The sequence below is a fragment of the Phyllostomus hastatus genome, unplaced genomic scaffold, assembly GCF_019186645.2.
Source record: "Phyllostomus hastatus isolate PE091 unplaced genomic scaffold, TTU_PhHast_1.1 phas_scaffold_216, whole genome shotgun sequence".
NCBI classification, from domain to species: Eukaryota; Metazoa; Chordata; class Mammalia; order Chiroptera; family Phyllostomidae; genus Phyllostomus; species Phyllostomus hastatus.
Genome location: NW_025334018.1, coordinates 6,235,177 through 6,255,469, shown reverse-complemented (window position 1 = coordinate 6,255,469; position 20,293 = coordinate 6,235,177). Strand labels below are relative to the sequence as shown.

Here is a 20,293-nt window from a genome sequence, read left to right as displayed (position 1 = left end):
CCTCTGGAACGGAGGATCTCAGGATAATGATAAAGAAGAGAGAAAATTAACAAAGGAGCCAGATAGACCCAGGCTACACAACCAGGACCAGACCTGAGTCAGGTAGGGAGGAAAGAGGAGAGAGTGAGGAAAGAAAGAGATAAAAGGAGGCACAATATCTGGATGTCAGCATTTGAGGGCATTTAATGAGTGGCTCCTGAGCAGCTGTGGGATGTGGGAGAAATGAAGAGGAGAGAAAATGGGGCTTTAAAAGTATATTATGGGTTATGAACTGGATTCCTTCACCATTTTTTTTTCAGAGAAGCAGAAATACATGTTGCTAAGCAATGGAGGCAGCAACTCAGGTGTACAATTTGAAAAGCAAAGCATTTCCTTAAACTATTTTTTGATAGGTCAATGCTAGTCTGGTCTTCTGGCATGCCATTCTCTGCAAAAACTAGACCACTTCAGGAATTTTTTTTAGCTGTAAGGTTTTTCTATGAGTGGTTCCTAGACAAAGATAGGTGGATATAATCCAAACTCAGTATGATCATCCCTGGAAAAGCCAGTGGAATTAGAAGTCAAAAGGTAACTTTTAATTTTTATCCATAAATTTCTGTTCTATTAATATTTCCATAATTTGTGCCACTTATCTAATTTTTAAACAATAAATGTAAAAAGCATTACATGCTCATGTTAATTGCAGAATAAATAGCACTTGGCTTTCTACATTGCAGGTGCCACTTGAATTGTCAAGTGTCAATCACGGACCTGAAAATCATGGTCCTGGACAAGGTTGCTCCCAACTCTGAATGTGGTCCAGTAACTGAGCAGCAAGTTCAAGAGTTTGGAGAGAGGGACAGTCTGATTTGTGGAGCCAGAGGTTATTTAGATGTGCAAAGGCAGCATAACAGTCAAGATGACATTATGCATCTGTCCCAGGAAGATTCAGCAGAGCTTGCTTGGAGGCAAACATGAGATTGCCTGCTCTTGTCCATCCATTTGTTTATGTGTATACCAAACATCTTGTCTCCTGTGCTCATGCCCCAAGCCTTATGGGGCTGCTTTGAATAGCAGTTGTCCCTCTACATATATTTTAAATATGCGTATTTATAGTTTCTAGTTATAAAAATCCACTCCAAAGCCTCTAGGGTTAGCAAAGCAGTGGAGAAGGACATGCTACTGAGGAAGGCTGACTGGTCTTAGGACCCAGATACTTATCCCATGAGGCTCACCTTCACCTTAGAGACTTCTTACTTCCTTCCAGGGCTGTTTCCCCAGGGCTGACACAGGGAATGTCTACCTGCTTCAGAGAGTCCTAGCCTCTTTCCTCAGGATTACCCTATGGCCACAGGAGTGCAAGCTTATCAGATGAGAAAATGTAACCCACAAAGCCACCCTGGGTTCTAGCCATTCGCACAGTAGTAGGGGCATCATCCAGTGATCCTCTTGAGCAGATCTGATTTCACACTTCCTTAAATATCCAGGAAGATGAACTTTGAGTCTACTTACATTCAGAGAACATGCTACCTTGAGGACCTCATCATGACCAAACCCTCTCCTCATACTAATCACAGGGCAGGCAAGAAGCATCCCTCAACCTTCAAATATCCACCCTCAAAGGCTGCTAACTCACAGAAGGAAGTGTACTCACAGCATTCTAGAATGCACAGGGATCCCCTGCTGGAATTGCACCAGTTCAGTCTGCTTGGTCATGTCCATGCAGACCTTTCCTCTAGCTGAGAAGAGTAAGAGAGGAAGGCAGAAGAGTTTCTGAGGGAAAAACGTGGACCAAATACACAGACAGGAAGTCACTGAGTTGCATTCAAAACTTTATTCTTACCAAAGTTTGGGGGCTGTGCTAACTCTGGCAGGCTGCCTTGATAAAGAAGCAAAGTGCAGAGGTGAAGTAATGAGGTTCTACATCACTGGGAAGACAGGGAGGGGGCCAGGGGCTGGTGAAGTTCTAAGAAGGTAGAGCAGGCAGTGAATTCGGGAGCAAAGCTGTTTTTCTGTTTTTAACAGCAGCAGTCATCCTCATGATGACAACAGCATACGGGACCTCGGGACCTCATGGGTATAATTCCCAAACAGCCTATCCCAGAGCAGCAGCACCCAGAGCTGCAGCACCCAGAGCTGCAGCACCCAGAGCTGCAGCATCCAGAATCCTCACAGCAGCCAGCTGATCCTGAACTGCATTCCTGGGGTCGTTGGACCCAGCGTCTGAGGGGGCTTACTCCGAAGGTCCGGGGAGCCAGACAGGAGTAGCTGGTGGAGCAGGGAGCAGAGCAAGGATCAGGGACACAGGCCTGGGTGCCTGAGCCACTTGCAGGAGCCTGAACATAGGAGCTCTGGCTAGGAGAGGTGTACTGAACATAGTATCTCTGGGTCTGGCATGGAACTGGGCACTTTACATATGTCTGGCAGGGAGTTGGGCATTTCACATAGGTGGTCTGGCAGGGAGCAGGGCACTTCACAAGCGTCTGGCAAGGAGTTGCACATTTCACATATGTTTGAGTTGGGCATGGAGCTGCGCACGGAGCTGGGCATGGAGCTGGGCACTTCACACAGGTTGTCTGGCATGGAGCTGGGCACGGAGCTGGGCATGGAGCTGGGCACTTCACACAGGTTGTCTGGCATGGAACTTGGCATGTCACATAGGTCTGAGTTGGGCATGGAGCTGGGCACTTCACATAGGTTGTCTGGCATGGAGCTTGGCATGTCACATAGGTCTGAGTTGGGCATGGAGCTGGGCACTTCACACAGGTTGTCTGGCATGGAGCTTGGCATGTCACATAGGTCTGAGTTGAGCACGGACCTGCACCTTTCACAGAAGTAACTTTGGCGCCTTGCCCAGCCCCCAATCCAGAGCCTTTCACACAAGATGGAGGGAACTGCACCTGCTTCTGCTGGTCACACATCTTTCTGTGGCTTTGCAAAATCTGAAAGGAAAGTTTTCGTCAGAACTAGGGAGATGTCCAGGGGCACCTATAGTGGCAATAGCCTTTCAAAAAGGTCACAGGCACCCAGAAGCTATCAACTGGGCATTAAGGTAGACTCAGCCACCCTAGGCTCAGCTCTTGTTCTTTTATCCAGCTGTGTGACTTTGGATAAGTCACCACTCACCACTGGGCTTCAGTTTCCGTAATGGAAAATGAAGGGCCTGAATGAGTGATGTTTGCATTTCTACCCAACTTTCTAAGCCTCCCCTCCCCTTACTCATTTTAGTGTCTGCATTATAAATTCTTCTTGGAAAATTGTTGTTTCTCACTGATTTTACTTTGCCACTAATTTGTTAAGTAGTGGCTTTCCTTCCTCCTGCCCCACCAGGCATGCCCAGGGAAGGCAATTTCACATCAATAGACCCCAAGCCAACGTGAGTCTCAAGTTGAGCCTGACAGACCCTAACAAGCCCAAATTTGAGTAGGTTTCCACCATTGCTCTTTAGATCAACTAGGCTATCACTTTACCTCATTAATGGACCCAACAGAGGGCGGCATAACTGTACTCGAAGAGAGAGAACAGTGACCTAGTTCTCTGAAATCCCTTTTCCCATAGGCCTAATGGCTCTATTCGTACCTCTTCCTCTCCCACAATCCTCCAAGCTCATTCCTACCAGCTACTGCCATCAGCTTCCTTCAGAGGCTGCCCTCAGTGCCTAGTCCTGACCACCCCTACCCCTCAGTTTTCCATGCTAACTTCAGCAAGACTCTCTTTCATGCTATGTCGTTATCCCAGGTGCAGAGACTTACCCTCTTTGCCGACAGGAGTAAGACTGGAAGAAGTCAGTGATCTGAGGATCTGGCATTGGGGAGACCTTTTATAGGGCAATAATGAGGCAATGTAATGGCATCTGAATGAAGCACCAGTGATCACAAGGACAAGGGCTGGCATTGCATTGGTGAGATTCCTCCCAGTGTGCCTGGCTCTTAAGTCATAGGCAGGGCATGTCTCTGCTTGATTGAATTTTCCTGAATATGAGATAAATGATTTCTGATACCTTCTTCATGAAACAAGTCAGTCTTCTTGTACTAGAAGTTAGGAGATGAGATCTATCCTTATTAAGCTGTTTCTAGGTTGCTTGAGTCTTCATGGACTTCTCCAAAATGTGGTTAGAGGCTCAGTTTTTCATATGCTGTGCCAGAAGCTACAATTGCATCTTCTCAGCCTAAATGCTGCATTCTTTCTGAGGTTTTCCACTGTGGCTCTTGCTGGTCTGGGTTGCTGCACAGGAAGAGTTTTGCTCAGTGGTCTCTGCCTCAATATGGCAGCAAGGCCCTCATAAATGGTTTGTTCCATAGGCTGACAGATTATTCTAAGTTTATTTGGGAAACTAGGTGAGTTCTTGATGATCCCAGACTCTACGATTTATATCTAGGCTGTCTCTCCTCACCGTCTCATGCCCCATGACCTCCCTATCCTCATCTCTCTGAACCTCATTACCATGCCTAGATGCCCAAGAGCCCAGCACAGGGGGAATTCCAGCCAAATGAACACTGTGATAACAATAACAGTAGACTCCAACATTTACTTGAATTCTCTTTACGTGCCAAACAGTTCATGAGGTGCACACACTTACAGATGGCCCTATCACTGAGGCCTTGAAAGACTAAAGAAGTTACCTATTGTCACAAGCAAGTAAATAGAGAAGCTAGAATTTAAATGTGGGAAGTTAGCTTTCATAAGCCATGATCTTTATCACATGCCTCTTGTTTCTGGACATAGCATTGTCCCTGAATCTCTGCCTCATTTCCTTTCCCCAGTGCAGTGTGTATAGGAAGAGAGGTAGAAATTATATGTATTGAGAACTTACTATGTACTGAATGCTGTCTTACTGTCTTATCTGTTACTTCATTTGATCTTCACAATAACCCTGTTATGTAGGCTATGTTTTACAGAAAAGAAAATAAGACCCAAAGGCCTAACAATTTCACCAACAGCATCCCATTTGGTAGGCAGTGGGGTTAGCAAGCTTGTCTAGTTTCAGAGTCCATATTCTTCCCACAAAGCTATGTTGAGCTGCCCACTATAGAAAGTTACCTTGCTCCTGGGTCTAGCACTGGTTCCCAATGCCATGCCCTCAAATCAGCCAGCCCAGGCCCCATCATGGTCCCTGTGGCCTCTCAGCTGAAAGGTGCTTCTGCATTTGTCCATAATGGATCCCCAAATACCCCAGGACTAATAGGCCTTTAGGCTCTAAACTTTCCTTAATTAAAAAAAACCCCCACAACACAAACCCCTACTACTTCATAAACACTTCCCACTCCAAACCAGGTCTTTTAAGGTCTGTCCCTGAACAATTTGGGGGAGGCAAGAAGGGGAGATCCTGCCCCAAACTTGGAATGTTTCCTGCTTCCTCCTGCCATTAGTGCTTCTGGTGGGCTTGTAACACTCCATAGCTTCCTCTGTGAAGCCCACCAGTCCCTCTTCCCAAGGGAATGGTGTAAGTGGGGAGGAATGTGGTTTTAGGACGTTTCAGTGCCTGCTCTTCCCCCTCAGTTAATACTCAAGCCTGATGTTTTATGGAGGAAAGAGAAGAGGGATGTTCTTTAATTGGGGCCAGACACTTTACATGGCATAGCTATCAAGTTTTATTCCCATAATAGTGTCTCAAATAAATAAGTAAACAAACAAATGTGCCCAGGCTCACATAACTGGAAGTGATAGATTCAGAATTTGAACCCAGAAATAAGAGACTTCAAATTTTACTGTTTTTTCCACCACAATATGCTGCTTCCTGTATTAAAATCCATGATGTTTTAGAAAACATACCTTTCAGCACCTAATAGACACAGTCAAGGAGCCCATATCTTACATGCAGGATGGAACAGCTCCACTTTACCAGGAAGAAAATGCCCTAGAAGGCCAGCCATTTCAGGGCACATCAACAAGAGAGAGAGTTCAAGGCACAAACAGAACAAAGCCCTTGTCCTGGTTTTGCCACTGCCTCACAGGGTGATTCCACTGTGCCCTGCTGTGCCTTCCACTCTAAATTATTTTCATTAAATTTATCGAGGTAACATTGGTTAATAACACATAATTTTCAGGTGTACAAAATTATAATTTGACATCTGTACACTCTAATGTGTGCTCCCCACCCAGAGTTTAGTCTCTACCCCTGCCCCTCTTCCATTCCGGTAAACACCGTTCTGCTGTCTGTTATCCATGCAGTTTTTTATGTTTGTTTTATTAGTTCCTTTGTTACTTTTTGTTTCATATTCCACATATGAGTGAAATCATACGGGTTTTGTCTTTTTCCATTGACTTATTTCACTTAGCATAACATGCTCAAGATTCATAATGTCACAAATGACAATATTTCATCTTTTTTATGACTGTGATGTATAATAATGGAATATTTATATACATATATATACTGTGATATAATAATGGAATGTGATATATATATATCCAATCATCTCTCAATGGCTCTTCCACCCTAAAATAGTTACATGAGGCCCCTCCTGGGATAGTCTATGATTGTAGAAGACTATCCTACAAAGGAAATGTGCATTTCCACATCCTGGCCATCCATGGAGTTATTCCTACTAGACTATATGTAATTCCATGTGGTGGTAACTGTGGATGCATTCACTGTTTATCACCTGGCTCTAGCACAGGACCTGGGGACCACTGACTAGACAAACATGTAAATAGATGAATGAATGGGGATGCTTTACACTGACAGTGCACCCTGGACCATCTTCCTTTCTCCATGTGCTGAGAGACCATCCTGCCAGTAGCCAATTCGTGTGTCTTGTGCCATCTGTGAGCTCTGATTGGCTCACTTCCTGCTCTGTGGGGTCAGGTTCTCACTAATGGGTTTGACATCTTCAGGCAGCACTAACATCCCTGGTGAGAGATGCTGTTTCCATGTGCCATCAAAACAGGTGGGTGGGTTGTGCCCTGCCCATTTTATAGACTGGGAAGGCAAGGCATGGTGAAGTCAGATGACTGGTACAAGTGCCGGGGTGACTCACAGGGTTATCTTCAAACCTATTTTTCTCTTTGGACACAAGCTCATAGAATCAGAAACTTGTAGATTCATGCAATAGTAGTCCAGTAGACTCATAGGATAAGAGGGATGGGTATTCATGAATTCACAGAATCAGAATTCTGGCATCTCTGAGGTGGAGGGGACTAACACATGTCATCTGTCTGGCCCCTGCTGAAAGAGACAGGTCATCTGACCTAATGGGCAGTTCTTCTTAGGAAGATCTTCTGGCCTCTAAGAGTTCTCTGCAGTCCCTCTGTTGAGTTCATTTCAGAATTTACTACCATCTTCATAGTCAGGAAACATGTGCTAGATTATCCCTAAAGATCCCTTATAGCATCAGCATCTACAAATCCTAACATTAATTACATGTTTGAAGCTGTGATCCTCAAAGCATGAACCCCACCAAGATTTTAACTCAATGGTGCCACCAGCCTTAATCAGGAGAGCAGAGTGGTAGGTGCCCAAGTTGACATATTGCTCCTTGAGAACACGGCTTGGGTCTCCTCTCATCCTGGGAGCTTCCTTTGACCAGTGACTAGAGATGTTCTGAGAGCAAAATCTGGGTCCTTTTTTTGTGTGTGTGAAAAAGAAGTGGAAGGAAGTAAGAAGCCACACCTAGAAGAGAAAAGACACAGGAACATTGTATCCAGCAAGAAATCTAATTTCTGTGTAAGAAGACTAGAAGATAGTGCAGAGACTCCTCCCTTAGAGCCCATCTCATGTCTGCATGTCTGTGTTCTGGGCTCAGTTCTGCGACTTGCCCCAGAATCCCTGCACCATTATTTCAGGGACAATCAGGGATTTCTCCTAGATTATTGAGGCATTATATTGTAGGACCACAGAATGGACAGCCATCAAGGACCTTTAAAGCATAGGACTCAGCCCTTGCATTGTAACAGGTCCACAGAAGAGGAAAGAAACTTGCTCAAGGTCATCCAACCAGGTCAGAGCAGACTCCAGACAGGAATGTCTGAATCCAGTCCAGGGCATGTTCCATTACAACACCTGATCACTGGACAGGCTTGCTAGGAAGCACCCTTACTTGGCCACCTCCTTGTCTCCCTCCCCTCCCCCCAAATCCACCGTGACTATCAGAATAAAGGCCAATGGGAATCCTCTAAGGGGCATTCTCTGTGGAGTGGAGAGTGCTTTCAAGAATTACAAGGGACTCCCAGGCGTGCACCCTGAACATGAGAACCACAAAACATGAGAACCACAGCCATACCTGGCTCAGTGTCCTGTGGGCTGTTTTGAGCCAGGGACACAGGACAAGACAACACCAGGGCCCTTTTGGTTACAGAAGCCAGGAGACATTGGTGCCCAAATATTCCTCTTTCTCCTGGAATGCCTGGTTTGCTTGACCTCCTGCTGGCCCTTTTCTGACACATTTATTCTGTTATAATACATACAAGGTAATTAGTCCTTCAGGTTTACTTACCACTTTGTAGGGCTGTTTCATTGCATTTAATCTTTCAATTACTTCCTGAAATTTTCAACTGAAACTGCCTCATCTTTGCATTTCAGAATGCAAAGGTATACAGGGAAATCTGTGTTCCCCTAACATACTCCTGCAGATAGAATCCAATGGATCATGTCTCCTCTTGGATCCCTCCCTCCCAACCATTCCATCCACATTTCCAGCACAAACAGCATGTCCTGTTCTTTATTTCAAACTCTCCAAGACCTCCACACACAAGGCCAATTGCAATGTTACAAACTTATGCCTTTTTTCACAGAGTACCTGGTTCTTGTCACAGCTCTGCAAATTCCTAGTTGTGTGATCTTAGATAATTTGCTGAACTTTCTGAAACTGTTTCCTCATCTGTAAAATGAAGACATTACTAGATCCTGCCACTCTGCTGCTGAAAATATTCTAATGATTTCTTATCCTTTTATGATAAAAACTGAAGTCTTCACTACCTATTTCAAAGGGAGACACAGACTGCACCTCATGGCCCTGCTCCTTACTTCCCTGACTTCATGTCCCACACTCTATGCCTCAGTCTACTCTCTGATGCTCTGGCCTCCTTACAGTTCCTCTGACCCTCCAGGCACACTCCTGCTTCAGGGAACTTTGCTCTTGCTCTTTTCTCTGCCCAAAATGTTCTTCTCCCAGGTACTCATGTGGCAACCTGGCTCACCTTCTTCAAGTCTTTGTTCAAATATGACCTCAGAGAGGCCTAGTGGTGACCTTGTTTAAAATGATAACACATACCCACTGGCATGCCTTGTCCCTCTTCTTAAGCTCTCTTTTTCTCCATAGAGTTTTTAATGATATAACACATTATCTATTTTATGCATGCATGTGTTTTCCATTTTCTCCCATCAGAATGTAAACTTTATCAGGTAAGAACCTTCATCTCTTGTGCTCACTGATTTGTCCACAGTGACATAGGCAAGCACTTGGCACACTCAAAACATTTCTGTTGAGTGAGTGGATAACACACTTTTTTCTTATTCATTTGTTTGTCATCTGTCTTCCTTTATTAAAACAAGTTCAACAAGTAAGAAATCATTATCTGTTTTGTTCACACCTATGTCCTTAGATCTTAAAACTGCTCTTGGGACATAGTAAACAACCAATAAATATCTTGTAAATGAACTGTCCAAGCAAATATTAATGTGAAATAAAGCCTGTGCCTAACATGTGAGCAAGTACTAACTGACCATTTGTTAGTTTTGCTAGTATTTCTATCTGTTATCCACTATCAACCATGTGCAATAATCATAGTTTCATTCAGTCCTGAGCAAAAAACTGAAAGCAGGTGGGCAGGGTAAGAAATAAGGCTTTTCTTTAATTCAGAAGAATTGCATCCTAGGAAGGCTGTGACCCTGTCATACTAGCCGCTGGTGAGGCCAACCACTGCTTTCTACCCATTCTGGAAAGCACTGGACCATCACCAACTCTCTCTCTTCCTCCCTCTTCCCCCTTCAGTTCATCTTTCTCTTGTGCTTGCATACATGTGTGTGCACATGCACATGTGGGCACACATACACTGTGGTAATCATTTTAAAAAGCAAACTTTTTTACCATATAAGAAAATGAGTGTACAGAAAGAATTCTTCTCACAATTAAAAACAAAATTATTTTTAAAAAGAAAGACAGTACTGGTTTGGTGGTGATGAACTCCTTTAGCTTTTTCTTGTCTAGAAAGCACTTTATCTGTCCTTCAATTCTAAATGATAGCTTTGCTGGGTAGAATAATCTTGGATGTAGGTCCTCCCTTTTCATTTCTTTAAAGATTTCTTGCCACTCCCTGCTAGCTTGCAAAGTCTCTGTTGAAAAATCAGCTGACAGTTTTATAGGAGCCCTCTTGTAGGTATCTAACCACTTTTCTTTTGCTGCTTTTAAGATTCTCTCTTTGGCCCTGGCTGGTGTGGCTTGGTAGAGTAAGTGCTGGGCTGAGAACCAAAGGATTGCTGGTTCAATTCCCAGTAAGCACACATGCCTGGGTTGTGGACAAGGTTCCCAGCAAGGGCCATGTGAGATGCAACCCCACTTTAATGTTTCTCTCTCCCTCCTCCCTTCCTTCCCTTCCCATCTCTCTAAAAAGATAAATAAATAAAATCTTTTTAAAAAAGATTCTCTTTGTTTTTAACCTTTTGCATTTTGATTATGATGTGTGTTGGTGTCTTCATCACCACCAACCCCCAGTATACATGAAATTTTAAATGGTCTACTTTAAGAAGAAGAATAAAAGAAAAGCATGAATAATAAAATGGCAATAAATACATATCTGTCAACAATTGAATCTAAAAATTAAAATAAATGAACAAGCAGGACAGAAACAGACTCACAGATACAGAAAATATTTTAATGGTTGCCAAATGGCAGGGGTGTTGGGGGAATGGGTAAAAAAGTGGAGGGATTTGAAGTACAACTATGTAGTTACAGAATAGTCACAGGAAAGTACAGCATAGGAAATATAGTTGATAATATCCTAATAACTATGTATGGTGTCAAATGGGTATGAGATCTATTGGGATGATCCCTTAATTTACATAGTATCTAATCACTGGGGTATTCAGCTGAAACTAATATAATATTGTATGCCAACTGAAATTGAAAAATAAAAACTGATTTAACAAATAAAACAATAAAAAATATAAATAAATAAGTAAATAAGTAAATAAATAAATAAATAAATGGCAAAAAAAACACCCAAAAACATTTTCTACTGTTCCATACCATAGATACCTAGGATGAGAAAATTTAGTGTTGGGTGTGCCTACGTATAGAAAGTTCATCCTGGTAGCCAGCCTTTTATATATTTTTATTCATCTCCTCACAAGGTACTTCTAGAAACACCTATCTTAGGAAATAGATGTTTGATAGTGACAAACTTGGTGCTGGTGTTGATAATGAATTTGATAACAAGGACAAGGAAGATGACCAATTTCCAAGCTTGCATTCCTTCCCTTGAAGGACCAGGAACTAACTGCCTTCGTGACAACTTCTGTTACCAGCTCAGGAAGCCTGCATTGGGGAGGGCTGGGAAAAGAGTTTCCTGGCAAGTACCTCTCTAGGAATGTCCTCCTATCACCCAATCTCTCCCCACTAATGCAATGCCCCAACCATGTCACTCAAAGCTCAGATGAGAGTGCCATGGAAATAGGGATGAGATCATGGGCTACAGGAACAGTTATCATAACAAACAATCTCAGCCACATCTGGGCCTATAATCTGTGATCAACACTGCCTCAGGCCTGTGAAAAATAGACAAACTTTAACTTCTGTCCTCACTAAGCTCAAAACTGAATTGGAGAGAGAAGCAGAGACATCTGAGAAGTTAGATGATAACACAGACCCTCAATACAAGAGAAACCAGCAGACAAGGCATGATTGAAGGCAAATCCATGTTTCTCAGTAGGTAGCTTTTTATTTGTTTATAAAGATTTTCTTTATTTTTAGAGAGGAGAAGAGAAGGAGAAAGAGAGGGAGAGGAACATCAATGTCTGGTTGCTTCTTGAGCCCCTGTACTGGGGACCTGCCTGCAACACAGGGATGTGTCTTGACTGGGAATCCAACCAGTGACCCTTTGGTTTTCAGTCCAGCACTCAATCCACTGAGCCACACCAGCCTGGGCTCAGTAGGCAGCTTTTTAAAATGCTGCTAGGACATGACAGGAGAGCAATTGATGCTGATTTTCTGGGTAGTCCTACATCAATATTTTTTTAAGATTACTAGCTGATTGTATATACAATCAGAGATAAAAGCCAGTGATCATTTTAGACATAAAGAAAGAGATCCATGTTAGGTGAAGAAATCTGCTAAGGTTTCGTGGAAGAGGCAAGGCAGTCCTGGGTACTGCGGGTGTACAAGAATGAGTTCAGTGGTTGTCAAATTGTGTTCTTGTAAGGGATTACCATCACAGGTACATAAAGAAGTGTTCTGGTTTTTAAGAAAATCAACAGATAGCAGTCTTCTTTTTGCAATTTACAAAAATATTAATGCCCAACATGCTCTCAATTGTATAATAAATATACTTTATTTAAAACTTTGTCATTCACTAATGCCTGCACAGATATGCATCATAAACAAAATAACTAATAAAAAAATAATAGGAAAACTCAAGAATGTGATCACCTGCATACATGATTATTCAATAATTTGCATAATACTTAACTAGTTAAATATTCCAGGTATACATTTAATTTGCAAATAGCACAATTACAGACTTAGAAAGTAAAATATATAATAATTTATTTGAAAATGATTAGAATTAGAAAATTCTCTGAATTGTTCATAGGATATATATAAGCAAGTTCAGGGTTGAATTTACAAATAGAAATGGCCTTTTACATAAGAACTACTAAACATGAAATATTTAGAAATCACCTCAGCAAAAATTATTCAGGATCCATAAGAATGTAATTACAAATTGAGCTGTATTACAAACTACTGTAAAAGAGTTGAAGTATAAAAAATCATGCCATTCTCTTCAAAGGGAAGTATGATTTACATAATAAATAAAACACCAAACAAATTTGTAGGACTTGCTAGGGACATGAGTGACTAAACTACTCAAGTTAATAATTTTCAAAATCTACATAATCCATAAAAAATACCTTGGTCTTAGAGATTAATAGGCACTATTTTTTAAAAAGTTACAAAGTAGAGAATTCAAAGGCACAATAAATATTTGGAAAAACAAAGCATAAAAATTGAAATCAATAACATATAATTTCATATCTATCATTGATTCTGTTAAAGAGCTACTACCCAATTCTGGATTAGATGCATTAAGACTACCCTCATATATCTTTGTTGCATCAGTTTTATAAACAATTTTAAATATAGAAATTGAATTTTAGATAATGTTCTAAAACTTAAACAAAAATTCCAAAATTTAAAATGTTAATATTTGTGTTATTATAATCATAAGCACAAAATCTAGAAACAAATACAGAATAATAAAATGTTGATTAAATAAGTGTATTGTAAGCCTATAGTTATCTTCATTGGGAATGGTCATGATCTAGGAGGTCATTTCTAGGAGACTTGTGGAGGTTCTGTTCTTCTCCTATGTGTCTGAGTCTACCCATCCATCACTTGTATCCCCTGCCTTAACAGACGGGTCTCCATCACACTTTCACTGGAGCAACTCTGAATTAAAGATGGAGCTGATTTTGCATTTGCCTCATATCACAATGGAAGAGGTCCACTAAATTAAAGGTCTCATTATAAGTAGATTCTAAGGACTTCAGCTCTGAGAAGGAACTTAAATACAGTGAAATAAAATACAATGTGACCACAGAATTTGAACTTTATTATTCAATGGGGTTCATAAGAGCAAGGGCAATACTGAGTCTGCATAAAACATGAACCCAAGGTGGTACAGAACAAAATTGCAGGGGATGGTAAAAACCATCAGGCAGGGGCAGGGCCATGATTATTTGGTACTTGGTTCTTCCTTTGTTGCTGCTCAGTGGTCCTTAGGGCCCAGCTCAGCAGTGGCTCCCAAAGCAATGGCAGCAGCAAGAGATCCCGCCGTAAGGGCTCTTAGTAAAGCCAGGACTCTGGGGCCAAAGCCAGGGGCCTGAGGTGACTCAGGCAGCAGGCACCATCCAGGAGCTGGGGCCATAGCAGGAGGAGACTAGAGGAGAACATGGGGCTGGGCATTGGGGTAAGCAATTTGGAGGGCATTTCGGGGGCATTTAGGAAGGGGTTGGTACTGCTGCTGGTTCTGCTGTCAGTACATCTTAGCAGAAGTTCAACAGAGTTCAGAAGGAATAAAAATATTTTATGTACATTAAACATAAAGTAGTATTAGTACCATATCACTGGTGCATCTGTCCACATGGAAGTGATGAGTTAACCTTACAAATATATAAGAATTCATCCTGTAGGTTTAATAAGCTTCATGTTGACCTATGGGCTAAAAAAATGGTATTTCATTTCCAGAGTGGAAGTGGTGTCAGTCTTTCCATAATCCCATGGGAAGCTGGCACCCAGTGTAAGAGAGTACCCAGAGACTAAGCTTTAGGAAGCCAGGCCCCAGGGCTAAGCTGACATAGACTCTGGTACAGCTGTTCTCACTCATCAGGTAACAGAACCAGCCCCAGAGAAGGCTCTTGACAAATGTCACCTAGAAACATCACACTTCTACATTCCTCTATCAAAAAGTGAGTTTTATTTCAGATCCAAATAAAACAATCTATTCTGCATATTTCTTTAACTATCACCCTTTTCAGGGTTGCCTGACTCCTCCACTCATTCTTCCTCTAACAGCTCACCAGCTCTACCTTCACCCTGCTCAGAGCCTTCCCTGGGCTCCCTAAACACTCACCCAGCTAAAGACCAAATGCAAATGAGTGGACAGGTATCAGGACAGCCAGAGTGGGTGAGGAGCCAACCAGTTCTAGTAACACCTGTTATGAGACCCAGGCCTGGGCTGTAATGAGACTGGTGGCCCTGGAGGGGCAGGTGGCAGTAATGTCACACAAGTGGAGTAGGTACTGGGTCTTTCCTGACATCCACCTTGTTCTGTCTCTACTACAGTCTTTCATCCACTGTCCTGAGGCCTTGGGATCTCCAGCTGCCTTCTGCTGGGGTCAGGTTCTGTTGCTCAGATGACTGTGATCCTGTCATCTACTATCACCTAGCAATGTGACTGCAGTTCTGAGCAGGCTCATCTGAGGACACAAAACAGATGTATAGTTGTGCAGGGACAAAATATTATATCATGAGAAAAGAGTCTTTCTCTGAGTGGAGTGTTAGATTAAGGCTCAAAACTACCATTAGATAATTGACAATACCATATCCCTGCTGGCTAAATGAGGACATTTAGTCTTTGAGTTGAAGTGGCCCAGACTATGAAATACTGCAGTAAGACAGAAAAAGGCTAAAGAAAGTCAAGTTTAGACCCCTGGAACTTCAGAAAGGATGGGTCCCTTCCCCTTCAGTTCCTGTCTTTCCTCCTGGTCTGCTACTCACCTTTAGCCTGATTCTCTGAATGATGTTTCCTTTCCCCTAAAGGGTTGATCAGGGCTCTGCCGCCTGCACTGCTGACTGGCCATGGGGTTGGGGTGGGGGTGGGGGTGAAGAAAGCAGTAACCTGGAGATCTCCACTATCACAGTTTTCCCTCACTGATTAAACCAGCTCAAGGTGTCTGCCTCTGGGAGCAACAGAGCATGCTGAAATGCCAGGGTTTATCAGCCTTTTATAATTGCTACCTGAGAATCCCAGCCTGGTTGCATGCCTACTTGCCCTGCCCCTCAGATTCACCTCAGAGCCCCTGGCTTTTGCTGTTGTTAGAGTCCAGGGAGGTGGCACAGTGGGTACAAGTGTGTGGATTTTTATATTGGAAGTCACCCTTCCAAGTGTCCTGGAGCAGAGCTGGTGGGCTGCAGTTCTGGGGAATCCAACCATCTTTTCTAGAAGAGAAAGTGGCAGAAGAAAATAGTGATTAGATGCCTGGACTTTGGAGCAAGACTGTTTGAGTTTGCTTCCCTACGATATAGCAGTTATGTGGCTTTGACTTAGTTACTTAACTTCTCTGTTCCTCAGTTTCTGCACCACTAAAATGGAGATTATACTACCTTTTTCAAAGGATTATGATGAAAAGAAAATGAATATTTAATAGGGAATTAGAAATGTCCATTGGGTATTAATCTAAAAGCATTTCATACATACATATATACACAAATGGAATTATTATTTTCAAACATAATAACTTTTTTCTCTGACATACAGAAACCTTATTTCTGGGTTAGCAACATGCTCAGCTAAACAACTATATATTACAGATCCCTTTGTCTATAGGAATAACTAATGAGACAAAGTAGAAATCATTGAGTGAATCTTTGGGAAGGCTTTTAACAAGGACCTGTCCTGTTCCCTTATTTCTTCCTCCTTAAAAGAGACATGTAATAGTTGAACCTCAGCCAGCCATATTGCCTCATGCATTAGCCAGTACCAAGAATGGAGAGACAAAAAGAGAAGGAGCTAGAGTTACTGATGACATCACAGGGCGCTTTGCCTGCCCTGAATGCTTACCTTCAAATTTTATATTTTGGAGAAAAATCAGTAAATCTTTGTCTTTATTAAACCACTAGATCTCTATTACTAACACTTTAAGACAGTTTCTAAGACAATCTGACACAGGAATGTCATATGTTGGGGGGCACATGCACACTCACATGCTCACACACACTGATTATAAAAATAAATGAACCTGAAAGAATGAATCAAGACTGTGAAAGGTGAAATGAGAACTATTCTCATTACAAGAGTAGCGAAGGAGCCCCAAACTAGAAGAGGGAGGTTCAACAAGATGATTCTTACTTAGGGAAGAAATTTAGAAATGTGTACACCTTTGGTAGCCAATGCTTTTTGACATTTTTCCTGAAACCTAGGATAACTTAGGTTCCCATTTGTTTCCCCATAACAAAGCTATACATATACTATAACATAACATAACATCATATACTATAACATAACTATATATAGTCATATCATAGTTTATACTATAACCACTTGTTTAATTGTCTGTCTTTCCCAGTAAACTACCATAATAATCACATTTTTTATTACCTGTGTTTTATAATGTGACGTCTTTAGGAATCCCTGGTGGCTAGGAAAAAACTGCTTTTTCTGGGATAGGCAATTCCTAGAGACAGTAAAATAGCTTGTTGGTGAGCCTGCCTGTCATCACATACAAACTAACCAATCTGAAATCCATACTCCACCTCCTAATCTAACTCTCATGCACCAAGCCAATATTTTCCCTGCCCTTAAATCAACCCAAGGCCAGGTCCCAAGCAACTAGGCACATCTGCTGTTTCCAAAGCCCAATGAAGTTATTCAAACTAGCCAATAGATAAAGCCATTCTGTCTTTCCTTTCCCATGGAAAACACAGTAAAGACAGTGGCCTATGTTTTCCCCCCATTCCTACGGCTGCCTGCAAAACCTGGTGCTTCCCCAAGTGTCCCTTTGTGGCATGGCATGCCTCTTATTCAGGAAATGGAAGTAGTAAATTCTTTCAGTTGCACTGATTTCTCCATATTGTCACTTTTATAACAAATGCAGGCAGGCACAGATCAACTAAAAGCTCCATGTTCACAACCAAGGTCTGTCTTACGTCACATGCTTGGTAAAAAAATATATGTTCAGTTAAAGTATGAATTTTAGGAAGACATCACTAGATAGCTTCCTACTGCCTTGGATGCTGTTTGTGTTAGTGATAATGAAGATGATGCTGATGTTAACATAATGACAATGACTGATGCTGAATTTCTGGATCATTTTCTGAACCCTCATGAGAGCCAGTGACTACTTGGCATGCTCACGTGAATCACCATCATCCGAGGGTGCTATCATAGAGGAGGATGGTTGGCTTACTTATTAGAAGTCATAGCTTTGGCCTTGTCCACCATACCCTTCTCCCCACTCCTTCGCTCTTTCCTTCTCTTATTTTCCCAAAACATGACATTTAGTACCATTGTTTATTTATGCATCCTCTATCCCTATAAGATTTTTACTAAATGTTCATATAAATAGAAGTCCATGGGTACATGTGCAAATATGTTTCTAGGCAGGATAACACCAATGAAACTATTGGGACATAGACTATTAACTTTTATTTTTAATTGAATATGCACTTGACTACTAAATGATCATCCCAATTTATACTCCCACAAAGAGTCTAAGAGAGGTCTTGCAGATGCTGCTGCCCCCTCAGACCTTCCTGTGCCCAGCCATGGTCAACCCCACATGATTTTTGACATTGCTGCTGACAGCGAAATTTTGGGCCTTGTCTCCTTCGAACAGTTTGCAGACAAAGTTCCAAAGACAGCAGAAAACTTCCATGCTCTGAGCACTGGGGAGAAAGGATTTGGTTATAAAGGCTCCTGCTTTCACAGAATTATGCCGGGACTTATGTGCCAGGTTGGTGACTTCACACGCCACAATGGCACAGGTGGCAAATCCATCTACATGGAGAAATTTGATGATGAGAATTTTGTCCTGAAGCACACAGATCCTGGCATCTTGTCCATGGCAAATGCTGGACCCAACACAAACGGTTCCCAGTTTTTCATCTGCACTGCCAAGACCGAGTGGCTGGACGGCAAGCATGTGGTCTTCTGCCAGGTGAAAGACCACATGGATGTTGCTGTGACAGCCATGGAGCACTGTGGGTTCAGGAGTGGCAAAACCAGCAAGAAGATCACCATTACTGACTGTGGACAACTGTAACACATTTGACTTGTGTTTTATCTGAACCACCAGACCATTCCTTCTGTAGCTCAGGAGAGCACCCCTTCACCCCCATCTGTTTAGAATGTTCTATAATCTTTGTGCTCTTGCAGCAGTTCATTGGGTTCCATGTTTTTCCTACCCCTTCTAAGTCTAGCTGGTTTGCAGAGTTAAGTTTATGATTATGAAGTAAAAACTAAACAAAAAAATTAGTCTAAGAGAATAATATTTTCCCTATCCTGATCTACACTTATCATTCATTTTCAAGTTTTGCCAGTTGGATGGCTGAAAAGGTCATCCTATTGTTGGTTTATGTGCATTTCTTTATTAGAATTGGAACTGTATTAAATTATAAATTAGAGAGCACTGATCTCTTCATAACATTGTCTTCCTATTCTATGTTATGTCTTTCCCCTTGTTCATGTGTACCTTTGTGTCTTTCAAGAATGTGTTTATAGATTTCCCCATAGAGGTTTTGGATATATTATTGAGTTTATACCTGTGTATTTTTTCCTATCATAAAGGGATTTTTTACTTTTTGTAGTTTCTGTCTTGTTTTTCTTTGCCTGAAAGCTGTTCATTTTTATATTGATTTCATAACCTGCTATTTTGCTAACTCCTCTTACTGTTTATAGTATTTCCATGGCCTTTTTAGGATTTTCTAGATATATCACTATATCATTTGCAGAGTTAATTTTATCTCATTTCTTCAAATTCCTATGCTTGTAATTGCTTTCTCTTGTTTAATTTCATTGTCTAATATCCTAAATACAATATTAAAAGGAATTGAAGATGGTGGACATCATTTGGCTTTTTTTCTGAATTTAATGAGAAAATCTCTAGTTCCCTTCCCATTCTATTCTGTATTTGGGCTTCAGTTATATGAATTGAAAGCACAGATTTTTTTTAACTTAACTAATGAAGGAGTCTTTTAGCTTGCCTATTTTCTAAATAATCTCTGAGTCCTTTCACTGTAATCAGAGAATGTTATCTATATTCTGTAGGATTTTTTGAAGATAGTCTTTATGGACTTATAATGGTCATTTTTTATGAATGTTCATGAACATTTGAAAATTAGGTATATTATCAATTGTCAGAAAATGCATTAAATATTCTATATATATATGCTTTATGTATATATATTCTACCTTATTAATGTTTAGATCCTCTTCATCCTACTTTTTTTGTTGTTGTTCAAGTACAGTTTTCTGCCTTTTCCCCCATCCCAACCCATGCCCCAGATCTTCATCCTATTTTTAGTATGCTTCTGCATTTCTCCTGATGTTTAATTTCTGTCTAAAAAAAGTTTCCATTATACCACTTAATGCATATAATTATTGTATTTTGATGTCAATTACTTCTTTTAGCAAAATAAAGTCTTTGACTTTTAAACACATTGAAGCTTGAATTATAGTTTGTCTAATAGTTAGATAACCCTTACTTGTTTATTGTTTATGCTTACTTGGTGTACAATTATCTAGCCTTTTATTTTTCACTTTCAGAATTACTTGGCTTTAGGTTTATCTCCTAAATACAATATAGAGCTGAATTTTTCATAAATTGTGAACCAATCTAAACTATTAACTTATTTTTCAGGTGAGTTGGTTTGCATTTATT

At 41.3% G+C, this 20,293-nt stretch overlaps 2 protein-coding genes across 2 annotated transcripts; one reads left to right on the top strand and one right to left on the bottom strand.

Annotated features, from left to right (window-relative positions):
- Nucleotides 1-1,912: 1,912 nt before the first annotated feature.
- Nucleotides 1,913-2,900, bottom strand: CUNH1orf68 (chromosome unknown C1orf68 homolog). The gene is made up of 2 exons (XM_045817223.1): nt 2,630-2,900; nt 1,913-2,509 (listed from the first exon to the last, which is right to left on the bottom strand). Exons 1-2 carry the CDS (start codon nt 2,898-2,900, stop codon nt 1,998-2,000), a joined length of 783 nt encoding a protein of 260 aa, XP_045673179.1. The 3' UTR covers nt 1,913-1,997.
- A 15,293-nt stretch (nt 2,901-18,193) lies between these two features.
- On the top strand, nt 18,194-18,676 carry LOC123804594 (peptidyl-prolyl cis-trans isomerase A-like). Its single transcript, XM_045816955.1, has one exon. The coding sequence runs from the start codon at nt 18,194-18,196 to the stop codon at nt 18,674-18,676; it is 483 nt and encodes a 160-aa protein (XP_045672911.1).
- Nucleotides 18,677-20,293: the final 1,617 nt, after the last annotated feature.

What these genes read in the sequence shown, in the direction of transcription:
- LOC123804594 (XM_045816955.1), top strand. Translation starts at nt 18,194, where the DNA reads ATGATTTTTGACATTGCTGCTGACAGCGAAATTTTGGGCCTTGTCTCC.
- CUNH1orf68 (XM_045817223.1), bottom strand. Translation starts at nt 2,900, where the DNA reads ATGTGTGACCAGCAGAAGCAGGTGCAGTTCCCTCCATCTTGTGTGAAA. An exon ending in AACTCAGACCTATGTGACAT is followed by an intron (nt 2,510 to 2,629) that starts GCCAAGTTCCAT and finishes CTCCGTGCGCAG; the next exon opens with CTCCATGCCCAACTCAAACA.